Source organism: Anguilla anguilla, chromosome 2, assembly GCF_013347855.1.
Source record: "Anguilla anguilla isolate fAngAng1 chromosome 2, fAngAng1.pri, whole genome shotgun sequence".
Taxonomy (NCBI): domain Eukaryota; kingdom Metazoa; phylum Chordata; class Actinopteri; order Anguilliformes; family Anguillidae; genus Anguilla; species Anguilla anguilla.
The window spans coordinates 26,120,411-26,140,943 of record NC_049202.1 but is presented as its reverse complement, the minus strand read 5'-3'; the positions used below and the strand labels follow the sequence as shown (position 1 = coordinate 26,140,943).

The 20,533-nt window shown below is 40.2% G+C and overlaps 1 protein-coding gene across 3 annotated transcripts in view; it reads left to right on the top strand.

The window, feature by feature from the left end:
• osbpl7 (oxysterol binding protein-like 7) overlaps nucleotides 1-16,810 on the top strand; it is a 28,854-nt gene extending 12,044 nt beyond the window's left edge. Inside the window, exons 2-22 of one of the 3 annotated variants that reach the window (XM_035403760.1) lie at nucleotides 890-1,073; nucleotides 2,836-2,973; nucleotides 3,085-3,138; nucleotides 3,249-3,362; nucleotides 3,790-3,963; nucleotides 4,359-4,509; nucleotides 5,081-5,202; nucleotides 6,325-6,411; nucleotides 7,561-7,708; nucleotides 8,497-8,630; nucleotides 9,257-9,349; nucleotides 10,614-10,803; nucleotides 11,961-12,259; nucleotides 12,772-12,909; nucleotides 13,198-13,261; nucleotides 13,481-13,559; nucleotides 13,843-13,987; nucleotides 14,270-14,420; nucleotides 14,556-14,682; nucleotides 15,067-15,189; nucleotides 15,613-16,810. In XM_035403760.1, coding sequence (XP_035259651.1) covers nucleotides 960-1,073; nucleotides 2,836-2,973; nucleotides 3,085-3,138; nucleotides 3,249-3,362; nucleotides 3,790-3,963; nucleotides 4,359-4,509; nucleotides 5,081-5,202; nucleotides 6,325-6,411; nucleotides 7,561-7,708; nucleotides 8,497-8,630; nucleotides 9,257-9,349; nucleotides 10,614-10,803; nucleotides 11,961-12,259; nucleotides 12,772-12,909; nucleotides 13,198-13,261; nucleotides 13,481-13,559; nucleotides 13,843-13,987; nucleotides 14,270-14,420; nucleotides 14,556-14,682; nucleotides 15,067-15,189; nucleotides 15,613-15,721 — 2,754 coding nt within the window. In that variant the 5' untranslated portion in view covers nucleotides 890-959 and the 3' untranslated portion in view covers nucleotides 15,722-16,810. Of the gene's footprint in view, nucleotides 1-889; nucleotides 1,074-2,414; nucleotides 2,432-2,835; nucleotides 2,974-3,084; nucleotides 3,139-3,248; nucleotides 3,363-3,789; nucleotides 3,964-4,358; nucleotides 4,510-5,080; nucleotides 5,203-6,324; nucleotides 6,412-7,560; nucleotides 7,709-8,496; nucleotides 8,631-9,256; nucleotides 9,350-10,610; nucleotides 10,804-11,960; nucleotides 12,260-12,771; nucleotides 12,910-13,197; nucleotides 13,262-13,480; nucleotides 13,560-13,842; nucleotides 13,988-14,269; nucleotides 14,421-14,555; nucleotides 14,683-15,066; nucleotides 15,190-15,612 lie in introns of those variants that run through there. The other 2 variants (XM_035403759.1, XM_035403761.1) reach the window with 2 other exon arrangements.
• Nucleotides 16,811-20,533: the final 3,723 nt, after the last annotated feature.

Below are 20,533 nucleotides of genomic sequence, written 5' to 3'. Positions count from 1 at the left end.
CCAAGTGTGTGTTGCCCTGGGGGCTTCTGCACGCTGGCTGTAGTGTACACTGCACACAAATGAGATTGATATCCATGTCAGGAATGATGTGTTGTGGTATTGGCTATGGTAGATTGCCAGTGCAGCACACAATACTGTAGCACTACTAATATGATGAAAGTAATGCAAAGGTAGTCTTTTGTGTTTACATTTTAGAACAAGGATTTCAGCATTTCTCAGAGAAAATGGTTTATTAACCAATCATAGATGCAAAGAATCAGACCTGACCTGTATTTCAGCCCTGTTAGTTTCCACCATATCTTTCAGGGATGGAAACAATGGACTCATTCAAGATGGATACAGTTGAACAGTTGTGATTGTTATTCCAGTATGCCATTTATAAATGTATTGCCTTCAATGTGTTATATATTGAGTTAAGTATCATGTGCTTCAGCAATATAAAATTATAATAGTACTCAGCCTGATTAAAGGTTACAAATCTCACCACTGTTTATATAACATTAGAGATTGTGATACTTGCAAGATCTTCTGTCAAATGTAAAAATTACAGGAGCTCTTACAGAGCCTCAGAAAATGACGTGCGTCATTGGTCTTTTGCCACTGTGGCGTCACATCTTTCTGTTCAATTCAATTCTATTTTATTTGTATTGTTCTTTTTGCAGAGACACTGCCCCAAAAACACTTATAAGAGAAAAAGCTAATTAGGCAATACTGAACCTGAACCCTTCCAAATTCCAGAAAGTGAGGTAAAAAAAAAATCTGCAGTGGGAATTTAAAAAATCTTGGTGGGTACAAATCTCAGGTGGAGCCCATAAATAGAGGCGGAGCTCACCCTCTGTTGACCAATTAAATGATCACTGCTGACATGATGTACTTGCTTTCTCTGTAGAGCCAAACCTTCCACAATGAGAGGGATTCTTTAGTGGAGGTGTGAAAGCAGTGCTCTAACTAAAGACTAGATGTCTAGGGGCCCAGGTTCAGCGATGAGTGGTCTTGAGAAGAATCCATCAGGGTGGAGCAAGCCCACCCACTCACGGAGCAGCAGCACTGTCTCCTCCCGCCACTCTCATCAGGTGAGCCCCGCCCACATCACCCCCACTGCCGATGTGAACACAGTCCTCCGTGTGTGCGATTTCTTTTCTTAACCTCATATTTAGACCCTTTATTCAGCCCTTATTGTATCCTGGTATTGTAAAACATACTTGGGGAAGTTGTAGAGGAGCAATTATGTGTAGCGAAGCATATTAAATGTTACCGAGATACTTATTTGTGATAAAGATTAAAAAAGATCAGAAAAAGCATATAGTTTGACATGCCACGTACATGGTATATATTATAGACATTGCCCCTGTTTAGTGCATGGTATGTGTGCAAAACCAAATCATTTTTTACATACAAAGGATGCAGACGTAAGCACCTGTTGTTGCGTCTTTCTAAATTAAGAGCTTACAGAAAAGCTGACAAGCGAAAAGGAAAGTAATGTGGTGTGATTTAGATTTGTGCTTCAGTTTTCTTCAAAATCTACAAATGAGTGTTTGTTATGGATTACTGGAAACCTTGCAGAAATTTCACACGGGAACTTCCAGTGGGTCCACATTCCAGGTATTGCACAGTTTGTCCTTTTTTCCATAGCTACCGATCACAATATACTGCCACATCAACATGCTTGAACATGCTGTGCAGTTAACTACACCAGTGTTACTTACACTCATCTTCCCAGCTCTGTAATCCTCAAGGATCAGTTTGACTATGTTGTGCTTAAGACTTGTGATCCTCACTGGAACAGAGGTCTGCTTTAGTATTTTGGATATGTTTGGATATCTTGATTATCCTATGCAGTAAGTGCTGGGTTGGAAATAGCACTTCCATTTCATGGTGTAGTTTGATTCATTCCAGGTCTTACTATAAGCAGCTAAGAGCACCTAGTGGTACTCACCAACAGATAGCTGCACTAATGTGCTTCTCTTAAAACTGGAAGAATTCACCTGCTAAACACTGGAAATGCTTTTTCATTGAACTGCTTGTGAATGTGTTGCAGGTGGTGATGTATGAATAAATATAATTATGCAGTACAGTACTTTATCAATATCTGACACGCAGGCCTATTGACTTGTTCAATTAATGAATCAAACATGAAGACCGTGTTTACAATGTAACTTGAGATCTGTCCATGCCTGTGACCACAGCTGAGTAAAGTAGCTCTTGATACCATCAAATCATTTGGATACAAAGATGGATCTATGGTGTATTTGTTTACAGTGGTGAGACCCAGTGAACTGAATAAAGCCCACAAGTAATGTATGCCAGGATTACTACAAAGGAGGGATGTGATTGCTAGCAAAAATTTAGTTTCTTTTTAAATAGGACGGAGTGTAGCACAGTGGGTAAGGAACTGGGCTTGTAACCGAAAGGTCTTAGGTTCGAATCCCAGGTAAGGACACCTTGAGCAAGGTACTTAACCTGCATTGCTTCAGTATATATCAAGCTGTATAAATGGATACAATGTAAAAAAATGCTATGTAAAAGTTGTGTAAGTCGCTCTGGATAAGAGCGTCTGCTAAATGCCTGTAATGTAAATACACTTATGAGATGCAAGTGACCATAAAAAACCGACTCATGGTATATAAGGTGTATTTTTTATGGCCTTGAACCCTAAAGCACTGACCATTGCTCAGTTTTAGAGGTCTCTTGTATCTCACTAGTGTGTTCAAACAGACACTTTTGAGATGGAAGAGACCTGAAAAAATGATCCATGGTGAGTGCTTTTCAGCACCAGGTGCATAAGATCTATTCATTATGGTCTACATTCAATGTTGACTGTGGTTTTCCTTCTAGAACGCCAAGGACTGGGAAGTGATGGATGACATTCAGATGTTCTCTGGTGGAGAGGCTCACACAGATATGACCGTGCCAGGCGTCTGTGAGGGCTATTTGATGAAGAGAAGGAAGAGGCCCCTCAATGGCTGGCACAAGGTAAGGGGGAATGCTGGGATGTGCATGTCATGTACTTAGCATTCAAATTTCATGGTTTGAGTGTGTGAACTGAATGGGATGTAGAGGAACCTGAGTCTGCTGTATTTTCAGAGGTACTTTGTGTTGGACAAGGGAATCCTCAAGTACTCCAAAACCCCGCAAGATGTAAGTGTGTAATAAGCTGCTCCTTCATTAATACAATGAAATGATGAAAGTCATGCTTCTTTTCTGTTGACTGTGGTCCATAACATGATATTTTCACTTCTTTTCTCCAGATTGCAAGGGGGAAACTGCATGGTTCATTGGATGTCAGCCTGGCAGTCATGTCGATCAATCAGAAATCAAAGCGCATTGACCTCGATGCAGGGCACAGTCTGTATCACGTGAAGGTAGTACTATAAAGTTGATCTAGATCTGTATACAGTGATAATCAGCAGTTGTTATTTTTAAATGAAAGTTTATGAGCAATGTGTTCAGCATTTTTTTTGAGCCAGAATCAACATCCACAGTATACAGTAATATGTTTTTTAATAACATGTTCACTGTTTCAAATGTTATCACATATCACAAGTTCTATCACAGTGAGCATGTGGTCCAAACAATTAATTGAAGCACAAATAAGTTAATATTTTTGGAGAGAGATTAACAGAAAATATAAAGTAATGTAAGATAATCCATGAATATAATATAAATATGAACAACAGGGAGCCAAGTGATTTTAGTTTTTAGTCTACCTGTCCTATTTCCATATTAAAATGCATTGCTTAAAACAGTTAAGCAGACTGCTAATATATGTACCCCACGTGCAACCTTTAGGCAAAGACCCAGGATCTGTTCTACATCTGGGCGACGAAGCTGAGCGCCCACCGCGTGTTTAAGAAGAACGAGGCTGTGCACATGCACAATGGGTTTCTGCAGGCACTGTCGCAGGGGGGCAACGTGCTGCCGTCCGCCACCAGCCTTATGCAGCGCAATGGCGGCTTACCAGAAGTGAGTAGATTGCCAAGCAACAAAGCGCAGCATTGAATTCATTAAATAAACACATGGATTAGCTATGATGATTGTACAAAAAATATTTTAAATTAATATTAAAATTGGATGCAGCTATGTGTTACATAAATTGGCCATATTCCCATATCTTCCCATATCCCAAGTTCTTTCCTACACAAAATATGTTTTGATACCAAGAAGGGTAAGCTAGATTACAGTTAAAAATATGAGCAGCTTCACATTATTTGACCTGTTTCAATGTATTGCTCCACAGATTCTCACAGTTTCTTATAAAATGTTTGTTTAAGATGTTTTCCATATGAGGAGAAATCATGGAGGGGATTCAATGGAACAATTATAGGAATTCTTTAACCTCTGTACTGTCTGTTATACAGGGGTCTTCCTGCACTCAATTTAAGAGCACTGCATCCACACTGAATGAAGCAGCTCCCCCAGTGGAGGAAATGCCCACTGCAAGCCGAGCTGTCAACAGCAAGGTCGCTGCGTGGCTGCAACAGACTCAGGATACTGACTGCTGTTTCCAAGGTAAAATTAATTATTAGTTTTGGGGAGCATGCATTGCAAACCCACTGGTGCCTAAAAGTGTTAAAGATGCTGTCAGTGAATATTGCTCCCCTTTTGATTCCTGAGAATCCTTGTAATGGATGCACAAATTTTCAATTTTCTGTCATATTATTGTGTAATAATAACAACAACAACAGCAATACAAATGATTCTTATTCTTATTATTACTTCTACTTCTAACTCTAATATGAATAAAAGTAGCTAATTGTTATCTTGTCTGATAGCACAGTAAGATGGCACTGAACAGTAAGTAACTTGGTAGCAACAGACACGTTATTTGGCTTTTCTCCATTGGGGAACCCTTTTTAGTTCTTTATGGAACCCTCTATGCTTTATAGTAGGTTAAGTACCATGTGTTCTAGATTGACAAAGAACCCTTGATCTACATAGAGTTCTTCTATGGAGACACAGTTGAGCCTTTTGGAACCCATTCCGCTGAAAGTGTAGATCAGATTTTGGGCCAGGTCAGGGCCTGGTGCTGTTCGGTACAAAGGCTGTTTGTATGTCCTAACACTGATCCCTGCATCTGCAGAGCTGAATCGCTGCCAGAATGATCTGACGGAGCTGAACCAGCTGGTGCAGAGGCTGCAGGCCCTGGAGGGAGGGGACCAGCCCTTCAACAATGGCGAGCTCCAGCGCATCATCAGCATGCAGGTGAGAAGCATGTGGCGTTGGGTAAGAGATACCCACATGCCTGTGAACATGGCCTGTCCAAGAACCCGAGCGCTGAGGCTGTGTGTTTACAAACCTCTGCATCTGAGCCTGAGAAACCTGTCTGTGTTCGACATAGCCAAGAACAATCCAAAACATAACCATTTTATGAAGAAATGTGGAGTCTTTTCAGATTCACTGCTGGGGAGCAGAATCTATGTTTCCTATCTGAATTTCCTTCTTGTGTCTTTATGTATCAGTTATAATATAACAATCACATAGTAGTTAGCTACTAAATGCATTCCCTGCTGAGGTCTGGAGACCTGAGAGTCCATCCAGCAGTTTTATTACATATTATTAAATATTAATTAAATATTTCATACTTTATCAGAATCAATACATATAACAATAGCTACATGTTTTGAATAGATCCATAGTGATGATATAAGCATGAGTGTCTTGCCACTGCTGCCGGTCATGGGTCCTGGATAAAAGTCTCTAACATTAACTATTTTAATGACATGGGGGTACTTTTCTACAGGTCATCATTCCAGGGATGTCAGGCCTTGACATGATGACATGATATGGTTTGGGAATTCATTTGGTGCATTACTAATAATGAACATTGTGTGATATCCTACAGTAGCCCACTACTACCTTTCACAGAATGTTTTTTAATCCCTTCATTTTTTCTTCCAGTTTGGAATACCTAATTTGCTTGTCTTGTGCTGTGTGTGTTTGTGTGTGTGTGTGTTTCTATGTGTGCTCATTACTGCAGCCTCCTCTGCCAGAGCAGAGACACAAACATTATCCTCCCAACTACATGGTATCAGTCTGCTGTGTCTCTATGCAGTCCACTTGTGCTACGTGGAGGAAGTGTTTGCGCATCCAGACTCGAGGTGCCTGATTGACGAGTGGGGGTCTCTCTGTGCGGTTGCTGACCTCAGTCAGTATTGGCATGGTCCAGATTTCATACTAGATAATGGGCCCTATCCACACTCCAGAACTGTGCCTTATCACGAGTTGCCCAACAGTATCCATTGAGTGCTTTTATAATGAATTTCAGTACAGGGATGGTTCCTACAGCCTGTACTTTTTGTTGTGTTTATTTCCATCTCTTTTCAGAATCTGACCCTTGAGAAACCCAAGAAGAAGTCCAACAAGGTCTGGGGACACTCACGTACACTGTCCCGGTTCGAGGCTCTTGGGGTGGTGAGAACAGCTTCTTTTCTGTTGTCATTTCTTATTAAAAGGAAAACCGTTGGAAGATTTCCGCTGCGATTCTCTGGTGGTATTGGTGCCTTTGGGAGTGACCAAGGTCTTGGGCCTTCTGCCTTAGTCTGGAACCAAACAACTTTTACAAGCTAATGGTACAGTACATGCATTATATAAATAGCATAATTTTGAATATCAGAAGGCCTAACCCCAAAGTAACCTTTAAAATTCCTTTTTTCACATGAAGCCTTTTCGCAGGATCACTAAATCGGTGAGTCAGAGTGTGACACATTAGGTGGACCATGTGGATCTCCAATAACAGTAATTTGGTAGCTTATTAATATTATTAACTGTAATTTAATTTGTATATACAAATTTTAATTCATGAGGAACATACACAGATGATAATTTGCTTAAGCCAATCCTGAGAGAACTTGGTTTGGTTTTGAAAAATGTTACAAACTCAAGGGAGGTCATAGTTAGATTCCTACTAGTTTATTAGTTAGTTAGTTTCAAATTTAGTTTAGGAAAACAAGCTCTTGGTTCACAGCTGCATTTGTGACTGCATTTGTGATTTACATACTTTCTTACCTGTTGAATTGAGCAGTTAAAACAAAAATGACATGGTTGAGATATGCTTCTTGTCTGATCCTGATCTTTTCTTCTAATCCATTACAATTTATATTAAACTTTTATTTCATTTGACAGATGAAAAAGATTTCCATATTTTGTGACTCAAAGACTTGAAGGATATAATTAAATCTTAGACACTCTTTAGTAATTACTATAGTCTTTTAATCTGCATAATCAGTTTCATTTGATTTATAGAAACATTCCATTTCTTATTTGACTTATGTTTTATTGACAAAACTCTAAATATCATTCAAAATACCAATCATATGCTGATAAACCACAAGCTGGAGTTTTTTGGTCTGCACCTTTCATTCTCACATTATCATACAGAATTTATATTTTCAAACCTTCATTAAAATAAATAAGTTAACTTGAATGATGTGTCAACTAGCATTGCCATAGGTTTACCATAGTTTAGCCATACTCCTGTGTGATAAAGTTTCTTATTCCCTCTTTGACGTGCACTGGCATTCCCCATCCCATCCCATCCCCACCCCTTCTCCTGCCCCACAGATGTCATCCAGTCAGCTGGGCAGCTCCTCACTGGGTACCTCGGTCCCGTCCATCCCCGAATACGTACACTCCCAGATGTCCTCTCCCAGCACCAACTCCCCCGAGGCAAAGAAGATCCAGCAGGACATCTGCACCGTGTCCCAGAGGGGTGAGAGTCACAGCCTGATACAGACACCACTATGACACGTTTCCCTGGCCTTTTTAATCTGCATTAAAAAATCACATTTCATTTGTTGTGATGTTTTTCCAGGACATTGATTATTGATATTGCATTTTTGATTTGTATATGCATATGCCCTCTCTAAAAACTCAAACTGCTTTATCGACTGGAAAAACACAGAAAAACAGTCACAAAATACTTTGCTATACAATACTTTAATTATGACAACAAGAGACAGCATAACAGCAAGTAACAGCATCAATAATAATAATAATAATAATAATACTTATTATTATTATTATCAGGCAATGACAGACTAATATGTATTGTATATGTATATGTAATGATTTTCAGTTTTTTCATCTAAAACTAAGCGATTATTGATTTAATTAAATGTTATATTTTTTCCTTGTCTTTGAAAATCTACTGTGGGAAGAACATGTCTGCCTCCACCTCTCGTGTCTTTCAATGAGCGCATATGCTGTACATTGTTTTCAGAGCCGGCTGCTGGCATACACTCTGCACAGTCAATTAGGGCCACAACCATTTTTAAAATGTGTTTTGGAACATATTTTAATGGTAGGGTAATTTACATGTCTGTGGCTATCATTTCATCAATCCACAATTGCTTTTTTCACCCCACCGTACCAACTCCCCCCCCCCCCCCCCCCCAACCCTTGGTCTGCCATATTCATGTCTTAGGCCACCAAAACTCTTGTTGATTTGGTAGCTCCCTCTCTCACACACTATCTCTCACACCTTCTCTTTCCCTGCAGTACATGTGTCTCTGAAGTCTGTACATGACACCCTGGTCCTGGAGCGTCAGAGGCTGAGGGAGGCCTGGAGGAGCCCTGAACTGCACCAGTCCACCTCCAACCAGCTAGCCAGTCTATGCACTGCTCTCTCTGAGGTGAGCTTAACATTACTTAGCGTTACATGACAGAAAGGTCTCAACCTGTATCCGTTTCCAATCTGAAGCATCTCTGGAAAACTAATAAGATCCACAACAATGGCTTACTTTAGTGACACAGATGTGGTTCTTGGAGCTCACCCTTCCAAACACTGTGGCCCATTGTTCTTAGAAGTGAAGAACATTAAACCGGTTGGGGCTGTCAAGCTGATACATCTCACAAGAGGTGTGGCGGCCTGCTCTTCTACTTCATTTAATGCTTATAGAATTTGTTTGCTTAGCTGTGCCATTTTACATAGTATTCTTTGGGATTTGAGCACATTTGGTTTTGAGTAGTGAATGAATTAGGTACCACCAGTGCTGCTGCAACACCTCCCACCCCCCACCTCCTGCTTGCTTGTTTCAGTTAGTTTGGAGGTCTCCAGACCTTTACATTCTCCAAGAGTACTTTAAATGACCGTATAAACCCTTAACTAGTGTCCCCATATGCATGTATGTATGTATGTGTGCATGTTTGTTTTGTATGCATGTATGTATGCCTGTTTGTTTTGGATGCATGTCTGTACGTACATGCATATGTATGTACGTATGTACGCATGCATGTATGTATGTTTGTATGTGTCCAGTTGGAGATGAAATCCCGTCTGACGAAAGTCCACTCCCAGTCCTTGACCTCGGACTCCTCAGATGAGTCCTTCAGCACTGTCCGCCCGGAGCAGGTGTGTTGCTGTCCCAGGTTCCATCATGCGCACTACCTCTCTCTACTCATTACTCTTTCTCATGGACATTCTTGCCCTGCTTATGCTCTTCAACCACGTCTCACCTTCTCAACTGATCTGTCTGTTCCACTTGGTCTCTCACTCTGAACGACCAACCTTTGCTTTGGCTTCAAGGTGCTTCTAATTGCATGAGCACTTAACATAGGGAGGTCGAACGTTCTGCCCACAATGTAATCACAATATGCACGTCGTGACATCATCCTGATTGTTTAATTCCGATCAGTCCAAATTATTATGCTGGCAAAGAGACCCTCTAAAATGTTTTGTGACATGGCTAGACCAGAAAACTTAGTTTGAAGAATTAAATTTTTACTTGTAGATCTTCACCAAGAACTTGTCTATAGTGTGGTATAAAGCATTTTAGTTTTACGAATGGGTGTTTTTTTAATGATTACTATGAAAAAGGGGAGACAAACCTTGTCGATTCAGAGTCCCCAAGGGCTAGATTGCCACAGCCAGCTAGCCTATGGCTAGTGCTGTTCTTGTGGCTATTAAATGTTTTTCTGGTGGCTAGGTCACGGGTAAACCAAGTTTGAACAACAAGATTTTTACATCTTCATCAAGATCTTGTCTATAGTTTGGAATAAAGCATTTTGGTTTTACAAATGGGTGTTTAAAAAAAAAAAATCATGGTGAGAAAGGAGACGTGCCTTTTAGAGACTGAGTCCCCAACTGCAATGGAATTTTGAAGCTAGCGCCAAATAGGGCCGCTAGCTTTGACACAAACGTTTTGGGAACACATATTTCATTAAATGTTACATCCCATAACAATATATAGAAGTAAAGATGTACAGTATTTTAGTTTTGCTGCACGAATAGCACTAAATATTGTTGAAGAAAAAAGATAACTCCACTCTAAATAAAGATTGATGATGCACTTCCCTCCAATGAGAGTGATTACATGGAAAAGGGGAATGGCTAATATTTAAAATCATATTAAAGCAAACTACCGTTATTTTCTGGCAAGTTAGCCATTCATATGTTTTATTTTATCATACTGTCGCATTTATGACATAATACCGTACATGACAAATAAACAGTCAAAATGTTTGAAAAATCGCCAAAACCGGTTTGACCTCCCTATTTAACATAGATTCTGTCAACAGCAAACATTTGCAAGGAAGTCCTCGAAGGCAACAGTATGAATTTGTATTGTTATCTCTCTCTCTCTCTCTCTCTCTCCCTCCCTCCCACACTCCAGCAGGATCCCTTCCCAACTAGCAGGCAATCTTCTAAACGGCACTCATGCCGCCGGGCCCCCTCAATGGCTGAGTCTACAACAGAGTACTTTGACGCTTATGACACCGTCCTGTGCGAGACTTACTCTGAGGCGTCAGACGAGTCAGGACTGAGCGATGACACCACAAGCAACTCTGAGCTGGAGGAACACCATGGTCAGTCTTCATTTCCTACTGGTCCTGGGCTTTGTCCTCAGGGCCAAACTTATGATAGCATTTTTGTATTTAAGTTCTTACGTTATTCGAATAGCAAAAACTATTGTTCCATGAGAGATGTCCCTGGCATGTCTGCCGCTCTGTGTGCTCTGTTAAACTCTTTAAAATTTTGATATTGTAAACTTTGTAAATGTTTTTGTTTGGGGTGGGAACCCTGAGCATTTTACTAAGAGAAGTGCCCTTGAATAAATTCAGTTTGACCTAATTCTGTTTTCATTCTGTGGTTATTGTACTGTAATAACAATGGTTTTCCTAAGTGTGGTCCTATCTCGTGTTTATTTAGTAAAAGTTCTGTAAAAGTTCTTACTTTTGTTAATACTGATGCTTTCCGAGCACCGTAGATTTCTACAGTGCTCTACATTACATTATTTTAAGTGCTGGAATTTATATGGAATTGCAGGCTATTTATGGGAGCTTGGGTGCAGTATTTATTATTTTTAGTGCAGCCATTTCTGAATTGGTTAATTTTTACCCTACTATAATTTGTTCATGCAGTTTCTGCATAATTTCTGCATAATCTGCCATGAGTGACGTGAGTCCCTGGTCCTTTTGAAGGGCCTAGTAGGGGCTGCTGGGTGGCTCATTAGATTAAAGCACCACACTGCGCTGCATGGTTGAGTCTCACAGTCTTGAATCCGGACCCTGCTGGTTCAAACTTTGGCCAGTAGCTCCATAGGCCAATGCACAAGTGAGGATTGCATCTCCCTGGACAGGGGAGAGTTTAGTTGGATAGGGTTCCGTGTGCATTGCTATCTAGTGACCCCTGCTGGTCGATCGACAGATTGCTAGGAGTTTGCTGAGCTTCGCTGTAGTCACTGGTGTCACGAGATGCAGCTGGCAGCATTACATGTGTTGGAAAACCGTAGATGTCCACTCTCCCCAATCAGCAGTGGGGTTCACGCCTGTATGTGGCTGTGGTTGCAGACAATTGGCCAAAACAAATTGAGGTGGGAATGCTCAGCCCCACATTGAGCGCCAAATTTGTTTTAAAAAATTCATTTATCAACCTCTTGGAGTGCGGTGAATGAATTCATGAAATAGGAGTGTATTGGGTGTATCCTAAAAAAAACTGAACTAAATTTTGTGAACCTCAACAGCAATTGCAACAGCGGCCACTCTGAAGTACCGTGCCAGTATCTCCACTTCGACAAACGTGCCCATTCGTGTCCCCAAGGACACTGGCCGCCGCACCACCCTGCCCGCCCCGTGCCCCGACAACAGCCACATTGGTCTGATGACCATCCTCTACAACAACATTGGAAAGGACCTGTCGCGTGTGTCCATGCCCATTCCACTCAACGAGCCAGTCTGCCTACTGCAAAGGCTCTGTGAGGAACTGGAGTACTATGAGCTGCTGGACACCGCCAGCCAAACAGACGACCCCTACCAGAGAATGGTTAGCATTGGCTGCTTCAATCTGTACTTCATCTAGCCTAATGTAATAACATGGTATTCAGTTGGAATTGCAATAATTATTGATCATTCAAACAGGAATTTATCAATTCAAAAATGTTTAAGTTTTGAATTGGAATATTCCCATGAAATTCAATTTTAATTAAATTCACCCCCCACTGCTTCCTAGTTAGAGTGACTCTGCATTTATAATATGATGGTTAAAAAGATTGCAGTCAAAGCTGCTTTAGCTGATTATCTGATGCTGACTATCATATTGAAATTGCCATGGTAAAGCACATTTCCAATAGTTATGTGTTGGGTGAGAGTGACTAATGGGGTCACTAGTTATGGCTTCAACTGTTACAGTATCTGGTATTTTCACTGGCTGAAATCTCATTGTGATACAACTTTAATCCGCTGTATGTTTCCTACTGTAGACACAGTATATGCATATGTTCCATGTGTAGGATGAAGGAGAGTGTGTTAATAGTTTCCCCTCTCTGCTCTGACCAGGTGTACATTGCTGCCTTTGCCATCTCTGGTTATGCCACCGCTCGCTACCGCAACAGATACAAACCCTTCAACCCCATCCTGGGAGAGACCTTTGAATGCATACGGGAGGACATGGGCTTCCGTTACATCAGTGAACAGGTCAGGGCTAGGCCTGGAGGACCCACTTCTGCTCTTACTCAGTCTTTTCATGGATTAGTTTTAAAGGAGACTATTCCATGGGAAATTACTCCAGGATGCAGTGCAAATCTATCAACACTAATACAAATCACAGTGCTCTTCACAATCAACAATATACAGACTGGAAATATTTCATATTTGGAGCATTCTGCCTAGAATACTGCCAGTGGAATGAGCTGTTAAACAAAAGGGTCAGCTAAAGTCAGCTCAAGTCAGCATTTGCTTAAATCTCTTGTCTGCTGTCTCAAGGTATGCCACCATCCCCCCATTTCTGCCTGCCATGCTGATGCAGAGAACTTCTCATTCTGGCAAGGTAGGGTTTCCTGTTATAATAAAAAAAAAAACTGTGTCCATTTATCCACTTCATAGGTGATGTGTGTATACATATGGATTACTGTGTGCTTTGTATTTACATTTACAGTGTACAATGTGTATGAGTATTAATGGCTAGAGTAAAACAATAGCAGACTTTAAAATAGTCATGGAACACTTGAAGTACATACAAAACACGCCATTGTGTTGTGCTTTACAGACCAGCGTTGGAAGAACAAATTCTGGGGTAAATCACTGGAGATCATGCCAACAGGGATGGTGAATGTCACTCTTCCCAAGTGAGTGTTTGTTCTCAGGTTTCATCAGCTCCTGGACCAGGATCAGAAGGGAATAGAAATTCATTTTTCAGAAACGCAGTTATGTGTTTGTCAAAAATGAGGAGATGTACATAAAAGTATTGATGTTCACACTACATGTTAAAATTCCTTGAACTAAAAACGTTTCATGATAACTTAACATTTATACTCCATTTATTTATTTTCTATTCGTTGAACTCTTTCTGTCCCTTGGTAAAAACTGTCCACTTTGACCTACTGCCCTCTATCTGTTGCCAACCTGTAGGTTCAATGACCACTATGAGTGGAACAAAGTGGTCACGTGCATTCACAACGTATTGAGTCAACAGCGTTACCTCGAGCACTATGGCGATATCATAATCCACAACCTGAACAACAGTGTCTGCACCTGCAAGATCACCTTCGTCAAGGTTAGCTCTGTGCTCCAGCGGCTCTCCATACAATGTCAAGAAAGGTCATATGTTTGCGTACATTAGGAGAAATTTTGACCCTGTCTAAACTAAACTGTAGTTCAGCTGTAATAACAACAATGTATAAAATGTTAGAAATGCAAGACACTTGGAAGTAATAATGCTGATATATTAAAGCAGCTCTTGTCAGAAACCTGGTTTATTGCATGTGACTGACTTACCAGCATCTTTAAGAGATTGGAATAAGGAATGCTTTGTCTCTCTGTCCCCCGTTCACTTCAGTCTCGTTACTGGGGCTCAGACAATCACACGAACGAGGTACAAGGGACAGTTCTTGATCAGGCCGGCAATGTTGTCCACCGGTTTGGGGGTCTGTGGCATGAGGGCATCTTTTGCGACACCCTGCCCATACCACAATGCATCTGGAAACCAAGTGAGTATTTAACCAGTCGAAGAAGGCAGGGCCATTTTGTCGTAATGGAGATCTTTTTGGGTAACTTGACTCAAAGTAAAAGATGAGCTGTTCTGTGACTCCTTACCATGGCTTCTCCTGACTGTTGTCCTGCAGACCCTCAGCCCAGTGAAAGTTTCACATACTATGGCTTCTCGAGATTTGCAATGGAGATGAACGAGCTCCCCCCCAAGCTGCTCCCCCTGTTGCCGCCCACAGACACCCGTCTGCGCCCAGACCAGAGGTGAGTGGTGCTTCCTGGGCTAGGAGGAGTAGACCAACTTTCTACATGTCAACATGAGTTTAACATGTGCGTGGTAGCTGTAGCCTGCGATGACTAGTACAAGTTTTTCAGGGAGCAACACCTGAGGTAATAAATGGAATTAAACAAGGTTTTGGGATTGTATTTGAACAAGCCAATTACAGTCCATAAAATGGGCGAGGTTGCCTTAAGAAAACCGGTAAGCGTTGTGGTCATTAAGGATTGTAATCATCTCAACTGGGTCTCCAGAGTCTTACGTTTGACAAGCATGCTTGTCTATATATTAGGTTCATTGGGGCTTATTCAAACCCACTTTTTTGAGTTCTCAGACATTGGGAGATTGATGGATTTTTGCCTCCTCCTCAGGATGTTGGAAGAAGGGAAGCTGGATGAGGCAGAGAAGAAGAAGGATGAAGTAGAGAACAAGCAGAGGGACCGGCGGAAGGATATGGGCAAAAAGGGGGAGGAGCACATCCCTCGCTTTTTCAGGTTAGTTGTGCCTTACACGGAGTTGTCCTTTCCCATTAAAGATAATAAATTAAATGGTCTCCCAGGATACAGCAGTAAAGTGAATTGAGTAAACCTATTTATGACGAAACCAGTCAAATAAAAAAGAACAGAGATAAATGTTTAACTCGAGTCGGCATGGGCTGTATCTTTTCAAGAGGCTATACTAGCCTGAAATTAACAAAATAATCACAGAATTGTTTTGGTTGTTTACCTTGATTCAAAGCTCTTATGTAGATGAATAAAGCTCATATTCCAAAGCTCAGCCTTCCAATATGGCACTTAGATACTAATGCAAACATGATTGGCAAAAGTAAACCATTTTATTGTGCTTAATCCAAGTATTGCTGCCATAGGCCAGAACAGAGAGCAAATGGATGCTAACCATACATTCTCCATCTTCAGGAAAGCCGTTGATGCAGCTGGACGGGATGTATGGATAACAAATGGAACGTACTGGAAACTCCGTGAGAACCCCGGATTTGCCAACACGACAAACCTAGATCTGTGGTAAACAGCAAATTTGGGACTGCCACCACGGGCGTAAGACAGACATTTGCGTACCATAACAATAATGACTGTTCTTATCCGGCTCCATAATATTAGCCACGCCTGCAACAAGAACCCCGGAACGTGATACGTGTGGCACTTTTTTCAGCATGCCTTGGGCTACCCAATGACTTGCTGATCAGGAAGACTCAAAGGCTTTTCGATGCTTCTTGTCTTCATTTTATTTTCAAGGAACATGTATTTTCCTCAGTGCAGTGACACTGATGTACCCTCTATGGCAGCAAGATTCTGCATCCAGACTGTAATAGAACTGAATTGGATGATGCTGGTCAGAAGATGGGAAGATGGTGAAGGGATACACTGCAGTACACTTCCACTTGGAATGGAAATATTATGTGCATGGCAGTAAATAGCCAGTCAAAGAAAGAAATGTTTTCTTTTAAGACCAGTTTTATAAGATGTTTTTACTAAGATTATTTTAAGTCTACTTTTTGAATGTATTCTTGCATATTTAGCTTGGTATTTTGGGCTCCTGTTTGTAAATGTGTGGGACTATTATAATATTGAGAGAAGCTGTAAGCAGATGATTATATTTGGGGTAAAAAAGGTTTAGTGTTTACAGAGTTAAAGGGAGACTGATGGAATCCTTTAAAATTTTACTGTGGATCTTTAGGGAGCTTCAGGGAGCTACAGTATAGTTATTTTTTGTGTGCTTTTGAAAGCACCTACTAGTAACTCCTTACTTTACTCAAAAATATTAGTTGTCTGATTACGGCACGTCTTCTGTCAATTGACCATAGGAGAGTACCTTGGAAATCTAGTATACAATTTGTCTGCAGTCAAAGTAGAATGAATATTTATGTTGATATTTTTTTATAATTTTAGTGGGGAAATGTCTTGAGAATTGCATTTATTTGGCATGCTGAAGCAGTTTTATTGATGTTACATAGGAGCAGCAACAGGGAAAGATAACAATATTAGACTGTTAAACATATGGATGGCCTAATAATTATGGAGAAGTCTCAAGTTTCAGTGTGTAGAGCAGATGTCAGTATGTACTCTAATAAATAAAAATAAAAAACTTTAAATCAAATGAATGTCTGATTAATTTTTCAATGCAGTAAAAATTGCACCATGAATGTTGCCCAAGTAGAAAGTCAGTAATATCTTTGTGGACATTCATGGTGTTATATCTTTAAATTACATGTATGACTAGTTCACACTTAATCATTAGAATAGTATTACCTGTGAAGACCTGTAGGATCATCTTTATTCTTCACACAGTACCAAAATACAACTTTGTGTTATTCAGTGTAAACACAAATACGGTGCTGCTGCTTTGTTGATGATGTAGTATTTATCATTCATAACTACTTTGAAATCCCATATAAAAGCCATATGCACTAATTGCATCACACTAAGGCCTGCTTTTAGTGCCAATCATCTTACAATACTATGAACCTGATCTAGCGAACACTGAGATAAGCACACTCGACTTCTGGGATTGTGCTCTGGTAATAAACTAATTGTACAATTACAATTGACAACTTTTTAATTTAGCAAATGCTTTTACTCTTTTGCAAAAGTACATTTTACATGGTTTGCAAACACCAGCACAACTATAAATAGGCAGAATTTCAACCATATGAGAGCCTGTTGCAGTGCATGCCTCAAAGCATACTAAATGAAGGTTACCTGAAAAGGTGGGTTTTCAGATGCTTGCAGAAAACTGCCAGTGAATATGCTTATGGATTTTGCTAGATATATTGATATTAGGTTATGATATGGCTCTATGAATGTACTTTTAGGTATTACATTACATTACATATTGTATTATGGCATACGTTGTAATACATTTCATACTTTAATGAGATTGTACATGCATACACTTGTTGGGGCATCTCATAAAGTTTAGGTAATTTGGTCTAGATAAGAGCTTCTGGCTAACTGAAGGCAATTAGCTTAAAATGGAAATTATGCAAAGTATGCTGTAGTTTAATAAAATGTCTTTAGTTACCTCTGGCTTGTTATCTCTTGCTAACATAATATGGGTGGTCCAGCCAGACTGCACATTCACAATAGCATCAGTTCACAGCTTTTAAATTCATGTCGGCCGCAAACAATGTACCCAAAATCAATGTCAGTCAGGCATGCAGAGACACACTCCAGACATTGGAGTGTACGTCACTGATCCCAGTACGTCAGTACGAGCCTTAAGTGACCATCTGCGCAACGGGTGTGAGAAGGACCCAGTGCCTGAGTGATTTGGCTCTTTCCAAGTGAAAAGCCTCTCTGACTATGAGGAGAGTAGTCCCAGTGGAGTTATTGACAGTGTGCTGAAGAGTTTTGGAGGGGTGAGACAGATCAGTAGTTGCAAATAACGTAAAGATACACTTTTTTTGTTTTCCCATTTATTCTATTTATCCTTGCTGTTCCATTTTCCTTCTTTTTAAAGGAGACAACAGTACAAATTAGTACATTTCAAGGTTACAATCTCTTAGATTTCCGTTTCGTTCTCTTTGGCGGTACCAATGGCGAGAAGCGGTAATTGCAGGTGTGTTTTTGGACCTCACTTCCCATAGATCCAACCGGATCCAACCAGTGTCGCCTGTGTCAGTCAGTTGGCACCTGGGGCCACACCAACTACAACACTTACTGAATAAAAAAGTGGTTGTTATAAAAGTAACGTTATGTACATACTCATTCATTGTCTAACATTATGCTAACTTAACACTCTTTACACTGCCGAGCCAGGTTAAAATGCTGTAGAAGACCTGGGGTAAAATTAGAGATGATCAATTTCCACAAACGTTCTTTATCCACGTTTTGTCCGGTATGAAAATCTTTACACTGCAGAGAAGAATTCGCGACATTCGCTGTGGCTCGTGCAATTAGCATCGCGTACACAATAAACAGTCTTTTTCGTGAATGATTGTTGTGTGATATTTTTGAAACAACTGCCTTGCAAAATGTTACCCCTGGTGTTTCTGGTTTTGCTAGCTAAACTGTTCGAGTATAAAGCTGAGCTTGGTGATAAATTAGCAGTCAGAACAAGAAGAATAAAACAAAAAACAAAGGAGATTTCATCCAAAAAGGCCATCAAGGCTGAAGGAACATATGAGGAAGCGTAATAAAATAATAACAATGCTAATCCATACTGACGTTTTCTTCTATTTAGTTTTCTCCGACTTGACATCTTTACACAGAAATCAGATCCGGCTCTGCTCCACCTATACCCCGGCTTTATTCCGATCAATATATTGATGAACTTGATGGCAATGTAAATAACGGTAACGCTAAGGCCAGTTCAGCTCAATGATTCACAACGAGACAAAACGGTTTTAGAATGTTGCAGAGAAAATTGCAGCGGTGTGAACTGGTTAGTTGCAGAGCGTCTGAAGCCGTTGCCTGGGGTCTCAAAAGACCCATCTTGTCAAATTGCCAAGTGCAGTTTTAGAACGTTTACAATCAGACGTCTTGGAATTTTGCAAGTTGCATCCAGTCTCGTTGTGAATCATTGATCTGAACTGGCCTTTAGTTAGCTACACTGCAACGTTGCAACAAGGTAGCACTGCATTCGAGAGACGGTTTGCGAGGTCGGTACCAGTCGGTAGCGTTAGCTAGCGTTTTTTCTAATTGTTAGCTGACATTAGATTGTGTTAATTACATTAGCTAGCTAGCTAACGCAACGTTACCTAATATGAGAGATGGATACTGTGCGCAACGTTGTCTAAACTAATGTTGCCTTTCCTGACATGGTCCGGTAGCTCGCGTTAGCTGTGCACATAGCTATGTAATTTAGTAACGTTACATTGTCATCAAATGTAATACGAAATCTACATCAACAAATAATATAACCTCTCATGTTACACAAAAACTTTTTAGGGTTCCATAACCCCCCCCCCCCCCCCCCCCCCCCTCTGTTATTGTAACACTAGCAGACACCGTATAAAAAAAACAGTACGCCGCTCCCACAAAAGTGAGTTGAAGAGCGAGCCTGTTGCGTTAGCCCCGCCTACCCTCTCTAGCGGAACAACCACTGATGGGTGATGGAAAACGCGTCACTAACTATGCGCCGCTTGTGAATTTTTCCCCGGGAATGTCGCCACAGACACCCAGTTCTTTAATCATAGATTTTAATAATAATAATAATAATAATAATAATAATAATAATAATAATAATAATAATTAATATAATAATAGGCTCAATCACCATTTTGTTACCTAATTCAGCGATAGATAGTGCCTTAACAGACATTTATTTTAATGAAAATCTTCGAGATTATTACTTTAAGTTGTTCATAAAAATGTTTTCATGTAGGTGCAATTTTGCAATAGTTTTTTTTTTTTTGTCCATCATTGTACCATCATTGCAGCAAACATTGTACAAATATTTACCATTGTTAATTACTATTGAACAATCTGTGAATTCAGGCTGCAGATTTGCTGGATTACTGCTCATTAACACTTTTATCTAAGACGTGAGTCATACGTTTCTAAATTAAATGCTAATTAAGCTGAAAAGTTTGTTGTAGACTATTACTAGCCAATACCAATATAACCATAGCATGATAATGGATCCTTACAGTGAGCCTAAACAGTTTAATCCCTTTGCATAATATTATGTCTGAATATATCAGAATAATCTAGTTTTAATTTGCTATGTTTTTTAGTATTTTAATACCGAATAAAACTGGGCTGTTGTAATGGACAGAAAGAGGGAGGCGCTTCTCCTCACAGTCTCTCAATTTCCCAGACACAAACTTCAGAACTTTCTGCCATCTGCACAGTATAACAAATGTTTTGTTGTTGAATT